Source organism: Scyliorhinus canicula, chromosome 6 (genome assembly GCF_902713615.1).
Source record: "Scyliorhinus canicula chromosome 6, sScyCan1.1, whole genome shotgun sequence".
Lineage (NCBI taxonomy): Eukaryota > Metazoa > Chordata > Chondrichthyes > Carcharhiniformes > Scyliorhinidae > Scyliorhinus > Scyliorhinus canicula.
In genome coordinates this window covers 91,730,634-91,747,514 of record NC_052151.1, presented here as the reverse complement: position 1 = coordinate 91,747,514, position 16,881 = coordinate 91,730,634, and the positions used below count along the sequence as shown (strand labels likewise).

General features: G+C 43.0%; 1 protein-coding gene across 1 annotated transcript in view; it reads right to left on the bottom strand.

Moving 5' to 3' along the window:
- Positions 1-15,541, bottom strand: part of lama4 (laminin, alpha 4) — a 214,094-nt gene extending 198,553 nt beyond the window's left edge. The window contains exon 1 of the mRNA XM_038799653.1: positions 14,922-15,541. Within this exon, the coding sequence (XP_038655581.1) occupies positions 14,922-15,101 (180 nt within the window). The 5' untranslated portion in view covers positions 15,102-15,541. The remainder of the gene's footprint in view (positions 1-14,921) is intronic.
- Between the last annotated feature and the right edge of the window lie 1,340 nt (positions 15,542-16,881).

The window sequence follows — 16,881 nt, the reverse complement described above, 5'->3', positions numbered from 1 at the left end:
TAACAATCATATACATTCGCCCCATCCCCATGAACAACCCAGCATTTTAACAACAACGCAAATTAACACACTATAAAGTTACAGAATAAACACTACAATAATTCCCCCCCCCCCATTTTGATAGGAGAAATTAAAAAAATATGCATATTATCAAAATGATGAGACATTGCAGAACTCTGAGATGCAAAGGGATCTGAATGTTCTAGTGCATGATTTGCAAAATGTTAGTATGCAGGTGCAGCAAGTAATTAGGAAAGCTAATAGAATGTTATTGTTTATTGTGAGGGGATGTTATGCTTCAATTATACAGAGCATTTGTGAGGCCACACCTGGAGTACTGTGTACAGTATTGATCTCTACATTTAAGGAAAGACATAAATGTGTTGGAAGCAGTTCAGAGAAGGTTTACTAGACTAATAAGTGGAATACATGGGTTATCTTATGAGGAAAGGCTGGACAGATGAGGCTTATATCTGTTCTTCAGTTGTATGTTTGTTTGAATCACAATTTCCTGTGACTCACTTAAAGAAATGCACTGCCATCCTAACTAAAGCAGAGGCTTGACAGGAACTATACGCTCAAATGGGGTTTCTATCGGATTTTTACTGATGTTATAGCAGCAAAGTGGGAGACCCTCCCTGAGGAAATTCACTCTATAGAATTTAAACTTTAGCTTTACCAAATAATATACAGGTTAAGTATCTCTTATTCGAAATGCTTGGGGCTGAGGATGTCTTGCATTCCAGAATTTTTCAAAATTTGGAATACAAAGCTACAAAGACCCTTGGACATGGCTCGGATTTGCTGCTCGGTGGTGGATCTGATGGGAGGTACACGGTTTCACTCCCGTCAGGGAATCAAGTACGGGGTTCTTCCAGTGCAACAAATTTGAAGGATACACACATGTACACGTGTTTGGCCACAGGAAAGGGACACACTGCTAGGAACAGCTGACACTGAGGACTCGGAGTTGTGAAACGTCCCATAGCTGGCAGATCTCGAGTAAACACTGTTACTTTTTTACTAGATTTCAACACTCGGAAAAATGTACAGATTTCAGAGCTTTTCGTATTGCGGAATTTCGAATAAGGGACATCCATCTGTGCTACAGGAGAGAGCTGAACAATTAGCCATCCTTTTAAACTGTCTGGAGGTCATCCAGGAAATGGAAACAAAAAAATGAGGTCCTGCTGTTAATTCTGCTCAACCCCAGAGTACCTGCATTTATTTATTTACTGACTACTGTGACTCATCCATCCCTCCCCATAAATTTCACCACCCAATTTAGTGTTTTTCAGCATTCTCTTCATTACATCAAAATAAAGCTTTTCCCATTGCGCGATCCCTATCTCCAGTCCAAAGCAGTTTTATGAGCATAATTACGTAAAAGTAGCTGAAAGGCTGAAAGGCAGAAGAATATTCCACTGTACAGATGAAAAGAAAAATCTGGTTGAATGCAGAATTGAGGGATTTAACCAAATACCAAAAAGGGTGAGCATCTTAGAGTCATAGATGTTTACAGCATGGAAGCAGGGCCATCAGCCCAGCCGGTCCATGCCGCCCAGTTTCTATCACTAAGCTAGTCCCACTTGCCTGCATTTGGCCCATAGCCCTCTATACCCACCCTGCCCATATAACTGTCTAACTGCTTTTTAAAGGACAAAATTGAACCCGCCTCTACCACTGCCTCTGGCAGCTCGTTCCAGATGCTCACCACCCTCTGTGTGAAGAAATTTCCCCTCTGGTCCCTTTTGTATCTCTCCCCTCTCACCTTAAACCCATGCCCTCTAGTTCTAGACTCCTCTACCTTATGGAAAAGATGTTGACTATCTACCTTATCTGTGATCCTCGTTATTTTATAGACCTCTCTAACTTCACCCCTAAGCCTCCTATGCTACAGGGAAAACTGTCCCAGCCTGTCCAGCCTCTCCTTAAAACTCAGACCACAAAGTCCTGGTAGCATCCTTGTAAATCTCTTCTGCACTCTTTCTAGTTTAACTATATCCTTCGAAAAATAGGGTGGACAGAACTGAACACAATATTTCATGTGTGGTCTTACCACTGTCTTGTACAAGTTCAATAAGACATCCCAACTCCTGTATTCAATATTCTGACCAATAAAACCTAGCATGCTGAATGCCTTCTTGACCACCCTGTCCACCTGCGACTCCACCTTCAAGGAGCTATGAACCTGTATTGCTAGATCTCTTTCTTCTGTAACTTCCCCCAACTCCCTACCATTAACTGAATATGTCCTGATTTGATCTACCAAAATGCATCACCTCACATTTATCCAAATTAAACTCCATCTGCCATTCATCGGCCCACTGGCCCAATTGGTCAAGATCCTGTTGCAATCTTATATAACCTTCTTCACTATCCACTATGCCACCAATCTTGGCAGTGGTTGTGATGTATTCATCCTGAGCCATCCTCAGTCTTTCAATAGCCGTCAAACCAAAGGGTGGCTATTAGGTGAAAAGGGTTGTCATCTCGACAACTGGCTGATGACTCCCTTCCACAAGGCCGACGTCAGCACTCATACAACAATAGTCTTGCTGCTGTGTGGAATGTAATCAAGCAGACTATCAGTTGCAGAAGCAATGGTTTATTGCCTGGATTGCTCAGGAAGAGCACACCAGTATTCACCTAGTGTGTCTCAAATGGTGTGGTCGTCTGCAATGTCCACAACATGGCCATCATGAAGGGAGCTCCTAGGGCAGCACGGTGGCACAGTGGGTTAGCACTCCGGCCTCACGGCGCTGAGATCCCAGTTTCGATCCCGGCTCTGGGTCACTGTCCGTGTGGAGTTTGCACATTCCTCCTGTGTTAGCGTGGGTTTCGCCCCCACAACCCAAAAATGCGCAGGTTAGGTGGATTGGCCACGTTAAATTTCCCCTTAATTTGAAAAAAATGAATTGAGTAATCTAAATTTTTAAAAATTAATTAAATTTAAAAAAATGAAGGGAGCTCCTGACGAGAAGGAGAAATGGAGGAAGCAGCTGGTATACTCACTATTCAGGTTGGTACTCTTTGAGTTCAACATCACAACCCAATTCCCCTGAAGAAAATTCCAGATTCTTGCTGCTCAGCTGGTCCCCATCTAACCAGCTCTCTGGTACACACCAACAAAGTGTCTGATACAATCCCAATTGATGTAATAACTGGATGGTAACATCCCAGAATGGAATCCTGACTCAAAAGACAGTAACTTTATTTTGTATAAAATGTGGAGGAACAGAGTCAGAAGACTGCTAATGGGGCAACATGGTGTCCTAGTGGTTAGCACAACCGCCTCACGGCGCTGAGGTCCCAGGTTCGATCCCGGCTCTGGAGTTTGCACATTCTCCCTTTGTCTGCGTAGGTTTCGCCCCCACAACCCAAAAATGTACAGAGTAGGTGGATTGGCCATGCTAAATTTGCCCCTTAATTGGAAAAAATAATTGGGTAATCAAAATTTAAAAAAAAGAAGACTGCTAAGGAGTTTTAACAATAAGAAAAAAACATTTATTAATCATTGAAAAAATTAGATTATACAGTACGCCTCTACTCTCCCCTTATTTTAACAAATACACTCAGATTTTTAGATTATCATGGATTACAAAGTACACCTTAATCTACAATGGTCTCATTAACATAAAGATCCTTTTAAGCACACACAATGACAATGGGCACACTCTATTCAGAACCCCATGTAAATGTTTGTGGATGGCTCCTCTGAATCCCCTCAGATGATGGTCACACAAGAGTTTCTCCCCTCTCCCAAAACCACACTTTAAAATCATCTCTCATAAGTATTCTTTCCCTTTGCAGTTTGCATTCCAAAATCCAGATCAGGTTTTCCAAATTACACTTAAAAACAAAAGCTTCTGCTCCACTTTTGACATTAAATCCAGTCCAGGACTTTACAACACTCCCTTTTAGATTTCCTTTGTCTGAACTGTTTTGGCACAAACTCCAAGATCAAGCCACCGATTTCCATAGTTATTTCAAAACACGCTTCACAGGCTGTAGTGAAATCTTAGACACCTGAAAATCGCTTCCTATATCTTCTGGTATCTCAGCCTTTTTCTCAGATTGGCCTGTCTTTACTGATCAGAGCTTGGTTCTTGTACTTTCAATCTCAGACTTCTTGTAAACTTATCTTCATTTCTCCAGTTTCCTTAACTAGCTGGACTTTAGATTCCTGGCATCTGTTTTCTTAACTATGACTTCTCGCAATGTTGAGAGAGATGTTCCTCTTTTAGCCTTCTAAAGCCAATTGCAGTATTGTGAGAGCTGTATTCTCTCTCATTACCTAGAATCCACCTACAATCAAATTAGCTAAACTAAAACTTTAAAAAAGTTTATTAGCTTTTCAAGGCCCTAGTTGTTGAGCAACACCCACATGCTTATGCCTTTTATTTATTATTCATATTGTTGCCCTCTCTAAGCACAATAAAAACACAGTTGAAACTTAACCAATCCCCATACTTGAAAAATCCTTTGTCCAGCATGAATCTAACTATAGCGTTAGAAGCATTAAATTAAACCCAATTAAAGCTACAAAACAAAACAACCATCACATACCATATTTTATCCAAAAAAGTAATCTATTTCATACAATACTCAACCAATCACCCTCTTTGTACAATTTCTTAGTGTCTGCAGTACAATCTCAGTGGCTCCACCATGGTTGGTGGAAGGTTACTGACGGTTAGTAGGGGAGACTGCAGGTTGTCTAGCAGAATAACCTCAACCACCTCTGAGTCTTGAAGGTCTGGCTACAGACTGTAACACATTGGTGTCAGTGGTAGGCATCTAGGCTGGAGAGCTGAGGCTACTCATGGTGCGGCCATGGTGGGAGCATGAATTCTGTCATCCTGAGCAGGAACAGCAAGTTCCTGCTCCATGGAGTCACTGTCACTCACCCAGGCGGTGCCTCAGGTATCCTAGTCATCTGTTGGAACACATATTGTAGGACTGGCGACAGCCTGCAAGCTTATTTGAATGCTGGTATCCACAACTAAGATGGCAGCGGTCTAAGCCTGCACTGCACCAGGATAAGTTTGCATGGCAATGAACAGAGATTTCAAACCCTCAGTTGGAACTTCCACTACAGCACTCAGACATTGGGTGGCTTCTGCCATGCTACAGGAAGCTGAGACATTGGTCATTAGATGTTGAATCACAATTGAGTTCTCATGGAATTGGCCACCACTTCCATGTTGAAAGGAATGGACTCTAAAGGTCTGTGTGGATTCCTGTGCCAAGTTGGAGCTGGAATCTTCTATGTTGCTTGACCATGCCTACTAATTCTTTGACAGGCCAGCTAGTCCACCAAACATTCTTGTGTGCAAGCCCATCAGCTATTTTCTATATGTCAGTCACCCCATCAAAATCATCATTTGTGTCCTCTGCAGCAGAACTCATGTGTGACTTCACCCTTTGAGGAGCTGACACCAGCATGATTATTTCCCCCCTGCAATGGCTTCAATCCACATGAGCCTGGTGCCACATGCAGATCCTGCTTCTACATTATGATCTAAATGTGTGTGGTGTCTGTATTGGAGCTGGTGATTGTGAGTGTCAGGTCACACTTTATTGTTTCTTTATCCTTAGCCTGAGGCTAGTGGTGCAGTTGGCATCTAAGGATGCATTCACTGGCATTTACCACTTTAATGAAGTCTATAAACATCTGATGGCATGGCAGTAAGGTCCTCGGCACGAGCCTGGTGGTTTTGACCCACCATTGCCTACTCCCACTGCCTTCTGAACATTTGTCTGGCTCCCTAAGGGAAGATAACCTGTCCTTCTGTTGATCTTTCGCATCTACAGATCATCTGAAACCTGCAGGAGTATGCTTTCAGCATCATTTCTGTTCCTTTCAACAGACCATCACATTTTGAAACTCTAGTATCAGTCCTGGCTGCAGTCATGTGACACCATTAAGACATGCAATCGAGCTTTAAGTAGTGTAGGGTAATTTAAATGTTGTGAGACTTGCATAAACTTGGGCTTATTTTTGGGGTGATCAGATCAGCAGCACATTCAGTGCTGAGTTGCACATCAGAATAATTCAAACAATCAGCAGTACAACGTTTGTATACCATCTGCATGGTATTTGCGTATCTGATTTCAGTGGCGACCAATTTTGTCCTTTAATTTTCCCTCTCACTGGTTCTGCACTGTACCACTCACTGGTTCTGCACTGTACCTCTCACTGGTTCTACACTGTACCTCTCACTGGTTCTGCACTGTACCTCTCACTGGTTCTGCACTGTACCTCTCACTGGTTCTGCACTGTACCTCTCACTGGTTCTGCACTGTACCTCTCACTGGTTCTACACTGTACCTCTCACTGGTTCTGCGCTGTACCTATCACTGGTTCTGCACTGTACCTCTCACTGGTTCTGCACTGTACCTCTCACTGGTTCTACACTGTACTTCTCACTGGTTCTGCACCGTACCACTTACTGGTTCTGCACTGTACCTCTCACTGGTTCTGCACTGTACCTCTCACTGGTTCTACACTGTACCTCTCACTGGTTCTGCACTGTACCTCTCACTGGTTCTGCACTGTACCTCTCACTGGTTCTACACTGTACCTCTCACTGGTTCTGCAATGTACCTCTCACTGGTTCTGCACTGTACCTCTCACTGGTTCTGCGCTGTACCTATCACTGGTTCTGCACTGTACCACTCACTGGTTCTACACTGTACCTATCACTGGTTCTGCACTGTACCTCTCACTGGTTCTACACTGTACCTCTCACTGGTTCTGCAAAGGATGAGCAGTGAACAAACCTGAGTTCAAAGTGATTTTTGAAAGAAGCGTGGTATCTCTCTTGCCACTAATAACACCTGACGAAATAACCCTGCTTCAAGAAGGCAGAATTATCACAAAATGTAAAAAAACTAATCTTTGGATACTTAATCTAAAAATGTAATCTACCAAAAAAGTGGAGATTAATTCTAGATTCATATTATTGTGATCCTCTATTAATTGGGTTGTGATCCTCTGTTGACCGGTAAGTTAGATTTTACCATTAAGCAGTCCTTCACTCATTAGACCCCTAATAACACTAGCAAAGTGCCTGTGAACTGTTTGCATTCAGGTGAAAAGATCAAAGACATGAATCCCTAACAGTAGCAACACCATTCAGAACTTAACCAATAGTCATGCAAATCTGTGCCTATCCAGTGTGACTAAAATGTTCATGGTATTTTCCCTTTACATCTTAATTTATATTAACAACATTATACTTTCAAAATAATATTTACTTTAAATATTTTACTTAAAAAGGAAAAAAAAAAACTGAACTAAACTAGCCAAAATTGGAAACCAATTTATATTGGCGACGACGGATTGTAAACTCGCAAAAACTGAAAAAGTCTAATGAAATAGTCAAATAAAATCAGAATTATTCAATAGAATTGTTTACCCATATTATCTAGCCACTGCGAAAGTAAAATCAATCAAAGCTAATGATGTCAGTTCAAAGAGTCAGGATTAGTTATGTACAGAAGTCAAATGAGGGGTGTGTACATTCGTGGCTTATTTTCCCATCGCATTTGAAAGCGGAAGGCAATCCCACTTCAGCTGGTGGCAGGACACAGGGAGGCATTCTTAACTGGGACAGCGGCCCACCTCCAAGAATCTCTGGCTTAATCAGAGCGTCAGCAGCTCAGTAGCCTCAGCAGTGCTACGGCTAGCTGGGGCTGTGGCTGATATTGCAGAGAGAGTGTGCCTTGATAACCAAGGCTCCATTGAAGTGGGCTAAGTGGGCTTGTAGGAAACCGGGACCAGGCAAACAGGTCCTGGTGACTGAGAGTTTGTGTCAAGAGGCACAGGTGGCACAGTTGCCATGGAGCTGACCACGGTTGTTAGGGCTTTCTCTGTGGCCATGGCGTATCCAAAAAGAAGCCCTCCACCCACTACAACCAGAGCTGACTGGTAGGCCACGATGTTTCATCCGGGAGTTTCCCTATAGAACATAGAACATAGAACATAGAACGATACAGCGCAGTACAGGCCCTTCGGCCCTCGATGTTGCACCGACATGGAAAAAAAAAAACACTAAAGGCCATCTAACTACACTATGCCCTTATCATCCATATGCTTATCCAATAAATTTTTAAATGCCCTCAATGTTGGCGAGTTCACTACTGTTGCAGGTAGGGCATTCCACGGCCTCACCACTCTTTGCGTAAAAAACCCACCTCTGACCTCTGTCCTATATCTATTACCCCTCAATTTAAGGCTATGTCCCCTCGTGCTAGCCACCTCCATCCGCGGGAGAAGGCTCTCACTGTCCACCCTATCTAACCCTCTGATCATTTTGTATGCCTCTATTAAGTCACCTCTTAACCTTCTTCTCTCTAACGAAAACAACCTCAAGTCCATCAGCCTTTCCTCATAAGATTTTCCCTCCATACCAGGCAACATCCTGGTAAATCTCCTCTGCACCCGTTCCAAAGCTTCCACGTCCTTCCTATAATGAGGCGACCAGAACTGTACGCAATACTCCAAATGCGGCCGTACCAGAGTTTGGTACAGCTGCATCATGACCTCATGGCTCTGGAACTCAATCCCTCTACCAATAAAGGCCAACACACCATAGGCCTTCTTCACAACCCTATCAACCTGGGTGGCAACTTTCAGGGATCTATGTACATGGACACCGAGATCCCTCTGCTCATCCACACTACCAAGAATTTTACCATTAGCCAAATATTCCGCATTCCTGTTATTCTTTCCAAAGTGAATCACCTCACACTTCTCCACATTAAACTCCATTTGCCACCTCTCAGCCCAGCTCTGCAGCTTATCTATGTCCCTCTGTAACCTGCAACATCCTTCCGCACTGTCTACAACTCCACCGACTTTAGTGTCGTCTGCAAATTTACTCACCCATCCTTCTGCGCCCTCCTCTAGGTCATTTATAAAAATGACAAACAGCAACGGCCCCAGAACAGATCCTTGTGGTACGCCACTCGTAACTGAACTCCATTCTGAACATTTCCCATCAACTACCACTCTCTGTCTTCTTTCAACTAGCCAATTTCTGATCCACATCTCTAAATCACCCTCAATCCCCAGCCTCCGTATTTTCTGCAATAGCCGACCGTGGGGAACCTTATCAAACGCTTTACTGAAATCCATATACACCACATCAACTGCTCTACCCTCGTCTACCTGTTCAGTCACCTTCTCAAAGAACTCGATAAGGTTTGTGAGGCATGACCTACCCTTCACAAAACCATGCTGACTATCCCTAATCATATTATTCCTATCTAGATGATTATAAATCGTATCTTTTATAATCTTCTCCAAGACTTTACCCACCACAGACGTTAGGCTCACCGGCCTATAGTTACCGGGGTTATCTCTACTCCCCTTCTTGAACAAAGGGACCACATTTGCTATCCTCCAGTCCTCTGGCACTATTCCTGTAGCCAATGATGACCTAAAAATCAAAGCCAAAGGCTCAGCAATCTCTTCCCTGGCTTCCCAGAGAATCCTAGGATAAATCCCATCCGGCCCCGGGGACTTATCTATTTTCACCTTGTCCAGAATTGCCAACACTTCTTCCCTACGCACTTCAATGCCATCTATTCTAATAGCCTGGGTCTCAGCATTCTCCTCCACAATATTATCTTTTTCTTGAGTGAATACTGACGAAAAGTATTCATTTAGTATCTCGCTTATCTCCTCAGCCTCCACACACAACTTCCCACCACTGTCCTTGACTGGCCCTACTCTTACCCTAGTCATTCTTTTATTCCTGACATACCTATAGAAAGCTTTTGGGTTTTCCTTGATCCTACCTGCCAAAGACTTCTCATGTCCCCTCCTTGCTCGTCTCAGCTCTCTCTTTAGATCCTTCCTCGCTTCCTTGTAACTATCAAGTGCCCCAACTGAAACTTCACGCCTCATCTTCACATAGGCCTCCTTCTTCCTCTTAACAAGAGATTCCACTTCTTTGGTAAACCACGGTTCCCTCGCTCGACCCCTTCCTCCCTGCCTGACTGGTACGTACTTATCAAGAACATGCAATAGCTGTTCCTTGAACAAGCTCCACATATCCAGTGTGCCCAACCCTTGCAGCCTACTTCTCCAACCAACACATCCTAAGTCATGTCTAATGGCATCATAATTGCCCTTCCCCCAGCTATAACTCTTGCTCTGCGGGGTATACTTATCCCTTTCCATCACTAACGTAAAGGTCACCGAATTGTGGTCACTGTCTCCAAAGTGTTCACCTACCTCCAGATCTAACACCTGGCCTGGTTCATTACCCAAAACCAAATCCAAAGTGGCCTCACCTCTTGTTGGCCTGTCAACATATTGTGTCAGAAAACCCTCCTGCACACATTGTACAAAGAACGACCCATCCAATGTACTCGAACTATATCTTTTCCAGTCAATATTAGGAAAGTTAAAGTCTCCCATAACAACTACCCTGTTACTTTCGCTCTTTTCCAGAATCATCTTCGCCATCCTTTCCTCTACATCTCTAGAACTATTAGGTGGCCTATAGAAAACTCCCAACAGGGTGACCTCTCCTTTCCTGTTTCTAACCTCAGCCCATACTACCTCGGAAGAAGAGTCCCCATCTTGCATCCTTTCTACCACCGTAATACTGTCCTTGACTAGCAACGCCACACCTCCCCCTCTTTTGCCCCCTTCTCTGACCTTACTAAAGCACCTAAACCCCGGAACCTGCAACAACCATTCCTGTCCCTGCTCTATCCATGTCTCTGAAATGGCCACAACATCGAAGTCCCAGGTACCAACCCATGCTGCCAGTTCCCCTACCTTATTTCGTATACTCCTGGCATTGAAATAGACACACTTCAAACCACAGACCTGAACACTGCCGCCCTCCTGCGAAGTCAAAACTGTGCTCCTGACCTCTCTACTCTCAATCTCTCGCACCCCAAAACTACAATCCAGGTTCCCATGCCCCTGCTGAATTAGTTTAAACCCCCCCAAAGAGTACTAACAAATCTCCCCCCCAGGATATTGGTGCCCCTCAGGTTCAGATGTAGACCATCCTGTCTATAGAGGTCCCACCTTCCCCAGAAAGAGCCCCAGTTATCCAGAAATCTGAATCCCTCCCGCCTGCACCATCCCTGTAGCCACATGTTTAATTGCTCTCTCTCCCTATTCCTCATCTCACTATCACGTGGCACGGGCAACAACCCAGAGATAACAACTCTGTTTGTTCTCGCTCTGAGCTTCCATCCTAGCTCCCTAAAGGCCTGCCTGACATCCTTGTCCCCTTTCCTACCTATGTCGTTAGTGCCAATGTGGACTACGACTTGGGGCTGCTCCCCCTCCCCCTTAAGGACCCGGAAAACACGATCCGAGACATCACGTACCCTTGCACCTGGGAGGCAACATACCAAACGTGAGTCTCTCTCGCTCCCACAAAATCTCCTATCTGTGCCCCTGACTATTGAGTCCCCAATTACTAATGTTCTACTCCTTTCCCCCCTTCCCTTCTGAGCAACAGGGACAGACTCCGTGCCAGAGGCCCGTACCCCATGGCTTACCCCTGGTAAGTCGTCCCCCCCACAAGTATCCAAAACGGTATACTTGTTACTCAGGGGAACGACCGCAGGGGGTCCCTGCACTGACTGCTTCTTCCCAGTCCCTCTTACAGTTACCCATCTATCTCCAGTCTTTGGTGTAACTACTTCCCTGAAGCTCCTATCTATGACCCCCTCTGCCTCCCGAATGATCCGAAGTTCATCCAGCTCAAGCTCCAGGTCCCTAACACGGTTTTTGAGGAGCTGGAGTTGGGTGCACTTCCCACAGATGAAATCAGCAGGGACACTGACGGCGTCCCTCACCTCAAACATTCTGCAGGAGGAGCATTGTACTGCCTTCCCTGACATCCCCTCTAGATTAAAAAAAAAACAAGAAAAAGAAAAAAGGAAGAGCTTACCTGATATTACCTCAAACCCTGATCCCGCTGAAAGGTAAGCAAATTTAAAGGCACTCACTCACCTTCACGACAGGCCCCTGCTCCCGCTTCCCAACCACCGTGGGGTGGGGGGGTTGGTTAGAGGAGGAGGTAGGGTGGGAAACACTCACAAAGTGTTTCGGGTTTAACTGTCACTTGCCAACAGCCCCTCCACAAACCACCTTCAACTTAGGCTGACCGCACTGCACGTATGCAAATTTCCCCAGAACAGCTGATCAGTAGCTCTGCTCTGCTGCCCTCTGCTGGTTGCTTGCCTTTACTCAAACTCCTTGGGTCTTCTTCACAGGTTCACCTTCAACTTAGGCTGACCGCACTGCACGTATGCAAATTTCCCCAGAACAGCTGATCAGTAGCTCTGCTCTGCTGCCCTCTGCCCTATGTGGAGGTAGATCCTCCAAAACAGTCAGAATGGCCACAAAGGAGAGAATTACCCTTATTTGGCCACTTATGCGGTTCAGTTGGACTCTGGGTTATCTAACACCTTGGTCACCATTGGCAAAATGACATGTCAGCAAGAAGGTTTGGGGGATTTCCCTCGATGTCTTCCTGTCCCATCTTGTCAGCCTTCCTGCTTCCAGTCTGACACCAAATGCCTGGTAAAATTCTAGTCTCTGTTTTTGTTTTGTTTGAATAAGAGGCATTGGTAAAGAATGTTGGTGACATTTTAATAACACAATCAGCAGATTTGAAACCTGAATTAATTAAGTAGGAAAAAGCCCCTAAATCTCTGGTAAGAATAAATGCCAAAATATGAAATAATTGGGTGTCAGCAAGCCTCCTAATCATTGGTGTGCACTTATAAATTTCAGTCTGAATGAAACCATTTGCATCAGACAATCAATCCCATTTACAATCAATATCTAAGTAGAAGGCCGTGATCCACTTTGACTATTTAGTTTCCACAAGAGGGCAAGTGGCTATCATAGAAGAATTCAAACTTGCCTTACTTTTTTTCCCAGATTACAAGCACAATAGCAATGCTTCAATTAGAAATACTCCAAGTGATGTTATTAGTTGCTGGAACACTTTCACAAGTCTTATTATAATGTTGGGTAATACTTGGAGTGGGAGGTGTGGAAGTTCCATTGTGTGTACACAGTTGTATGTGTTGGCTAACTAAAACAGAACTTGACCCCATTCAAATCAATTGGCCCTCAATAGGCCACACACACAGTACCAAATAAGTATACAATTCCTTCAGCTGTATATTGTGTTTCCAACTTGTATATTTAGGGGAAGAGTAGTGTTTGCTAGTTTTGGACTTGCTGCTATCAGAAAACATGCATTAGTTTCACTTCTGGAATTTGAATTATTCAAAAAAGCTAATATAAAAGGTAATTTATGGTATTTATCTCAAACAAGAAAAACAGACAAAATTGCATCACAGCTGTTTTTGACACTTGAAGCATAGGTTTTGATTTCATACCAACTTTTTGCAACACGATCTGAAAAGAAAGAATGTGCAAGGTTATGGGGATGGGTCCGGGAGTGGGACTAGATAGAATGCTCTTTCAGAGAGCCAAGACTCAATGGGCTGAATGGCCTCCTTCTTTACTGTCAAGATTCTAAGAAGATTCATGCATACTTTTATTTCCTTGCTTGCACCATTTGAGGACTGTAATTCTTCTTATTTTGCTGAACTAATTGGTTGTCAGGAATGAGATCATATTGAAGAATTAAGGTTACTTGCCTCGGTGGAATGTATAGCAATTTATGACTGACTCTGTGCTTGCACTCTGAAGTTTGAATTCAGTGACTGTGGTCTTTGTGTCATGTCGAAAACATTTTTTCCTGACCCTAAAAGTATGTAGCACATTCCACAGATCGCCATAGCTCAGATAGATTGCTATTCATTTTCTCACATGAAACAGTGATATGTTTTTCTCCAGGCTAGTGAGAAACTCTCATCAGACTGGGCAGCTTTTATTACACCTCCCGCTGATCATAGTTTGCTTGCCTGGCCACCCCCCTTCCCAAATGTCTGCAGTTGGATTCTGAAGCAAATAAATCGGATAGGAGAAGAATTCCCGATATTGGTCTCTCTGGGCAGTTATCATCTCACCCTCATTTTTAATGAGTCCTCATTTATCTTCGGATTGACTGTTTTTCTTCATAGGAATCAGCACATATGTCTTTGATTTGGAAGGAGAAACCTCAAGATAAACACTTCCGGCGTTTACTCCCCCGTGAAAATGATCTGTCTTTTTATTTTAACCATCTTCAAAAGTTTATGTTGGCTTACAGAATACCACTGCTTTGTAGTTTAGCTTTTGATGTTCAGTACAGTTATTTTTTCTTTCCCCGTCTGCTTAATTGGCGGCACTCCCTCCCCTCCCTTCTCCATATGCGTTTCTTCAGTCCTTTTTCTCTTATCCATCTTTTTCATTTCTTGTATTTCCAGGTATTGATGTTAATTTCCTGTTTTTAACGTCCCTGCCTCCCATTTTCTTTCTAATGTCCTAGTTATTTCCTATTCACGGAATGAATCCTGTTCACAATAAACAGGACTATTTAACTCATTCCTCTTCATTTATAGCCTGCAACTTGACAGAACCAGGAGAAGCAGACTGGTCAATATATTTATATATATTATTTTAAGTCATTAATCTTGCAGATAAAACTGGCATGATTTGATATATAGATGCGGGATCGGACACTTTGAGATAAGTAATGTAGAGCACAGGCAATGGCAAGGTCTGCAACAGTTTCCTTTTACTAATACAATGAAGAGGAAAAACTGAGAGCAGTAGTAGAAAAGCATAAAATAGGAGATTTTGCAATTAAACTAACGTATACAATTTCCGTCATTTCTAAATTATGCTTGTTTTCTTAAATATCTGAGTAACAATTTGGCCAACACGTATTACGCTTTTATTATATAGTGTCCATTTTCACCTGCATAAGCATCAACATTGACAATTCCCTGATGTAAAGTGTGCTGTTTACCTCGTCACGTCGATTCCCTACGTCAAATGGATGCTGATCTCCAAGGATGGTAGATTTCCTCGTGATATTATCTTCTGGACTGACAGAAAGACCACTGCTTTCGCCAGAGCCAGCAGCTGGGTAAAACAATCCTAAGAAGGTTAGGGAGAAAGTGTACAGCCAGGGTGAATTCCAAGCCATTTCCTCCCCTTCTCCTGACAGTCTTTTCTTCAGGTTGTTGTCCGGCTTTTTCCAGAGCCTGCTGGCTGTTCCTGCTTTCCGTTGTTTTTATTCTACCCCCACACCACACCACCTCCGTCTTCACTTGCCAGATGTGTCACTTTAAAGCAGTCTAACGACAGCCCTAAAAAAATGCTTTCACTTCCTTTCCCAGCTTCTGCTTCGCTTTCCCCCACCTCCCCCCCCAAGAGGCTCCTCTTAAACAACGTACAGCTGGCCAGTGTTTCGAACAAACTTAGTCAAAAAGAGATTTGTATTGCAGGAAAATCCAGCAGTTCTCATTCGCCTTATCTCAATTTAATCAGGATACAGATTCAGTCTCTATTCAACTCTGCCTTTTTTCACACATTCTGCTCTCCCTCACTTTTAGACCAACTGTTTCAGTCTCTCAGTTTGCTGCCCAAACCCACAGCCAAGACTTTTGCAAATAATTCGCAGCAGCTTCCTGCCTGTAGGTCTTCCAAGTTCCTCCCGGTTACACCATATAGGGGCTCACTAGATTAATGTAAAGTAGGAAGTTGAAATTTAAAAAGTGTCACATCTATAAGAAATAGAGGAAGAGGATTAAATGGATACAAACTTTATTTTATCAAGTTTATAATCCTGCTTTCCAAAAATAAGGCTGTTCAACTGAACAGATACTCTATGATAGTATAGTTCCTTCTTCAAGAACAAATAACTTAGTAGAAAGGAGGAATTTTCTACAGATACAAAAGAATATTTTGTGAAGTTGGCGAACAAGGGCTTCAGTATATGTAACATGTTACACAGAAGGGAAAATCATCTAGCCAATACTGTAAGTCTGAGAATTCCCAGATTCTGTTTAGTTATGATAATTTGATTGTATTTTGCAGTATAGAGACTGATATAATGCAACAGAAAGTTCTCTCCTACTTGTATTCTTAAAAACGAAACTTTCATCAAATAAAATTCCCTGGATAGATAGCATTTGATCTATACATTAAAAATCTGGCCTTGCAACATTTCATGATTTTGTTCTGTTCTGCCGCTGTTATGTAACTTTACATACCATTTGGGCTCTGAAAGGAGACAACTCTAAATTTAAGAAGTTACTGACAATGATAAGATCATAAGAAGAGAAGGAATAAGCCTTTTGGCTCCTCGAGCCTGCTCTTCCATCCGGTATGACCATGGCTGATCTGATTGTGGCCTTAACTCCACTTTCTTGCCCGACTTCCTTGGTGATAAAAATCTGCCAAATCACGTCAGGTTGAACCTACTCAACTTTGCCTAGTAAGATGGCACTTTAATTCCAGGACTCAACTAAGTGAACTTCCTTCAAAGCAACTATATTCTTTCTTAACTCAGAGGACCAAAACTGGGCACAGTACTCTAGGCCTGTACAGTTGCAACAAGACTTACACAATATCCCACTCAATAAAGGCCAATATTCTATTTGCCTCTGTAATTACTTGCTGTGCCTGCATGCTAACTTTCTGAGATTCATGCACAAGCTCAACCAGATCCCTCTGTAATGCAATATTCTGCAGTCTCTCTTCATTTAAATGATGTTCTGATTATTTATTCTTCCTGCCAAAGCGGACAACCTCAAATGTATCCACATTATACTCCATCTGCCAATTATGTGCCTATTCACTTAACATATCTATATCCTTCTCACAACTTGCTTTCCCAGCTATCTTTACATCATCAGAAAATTTGGCTATAATACAGTTGGCTATCTCATCCAAGTTATTAATACAGGTCATAAATAGTCAAG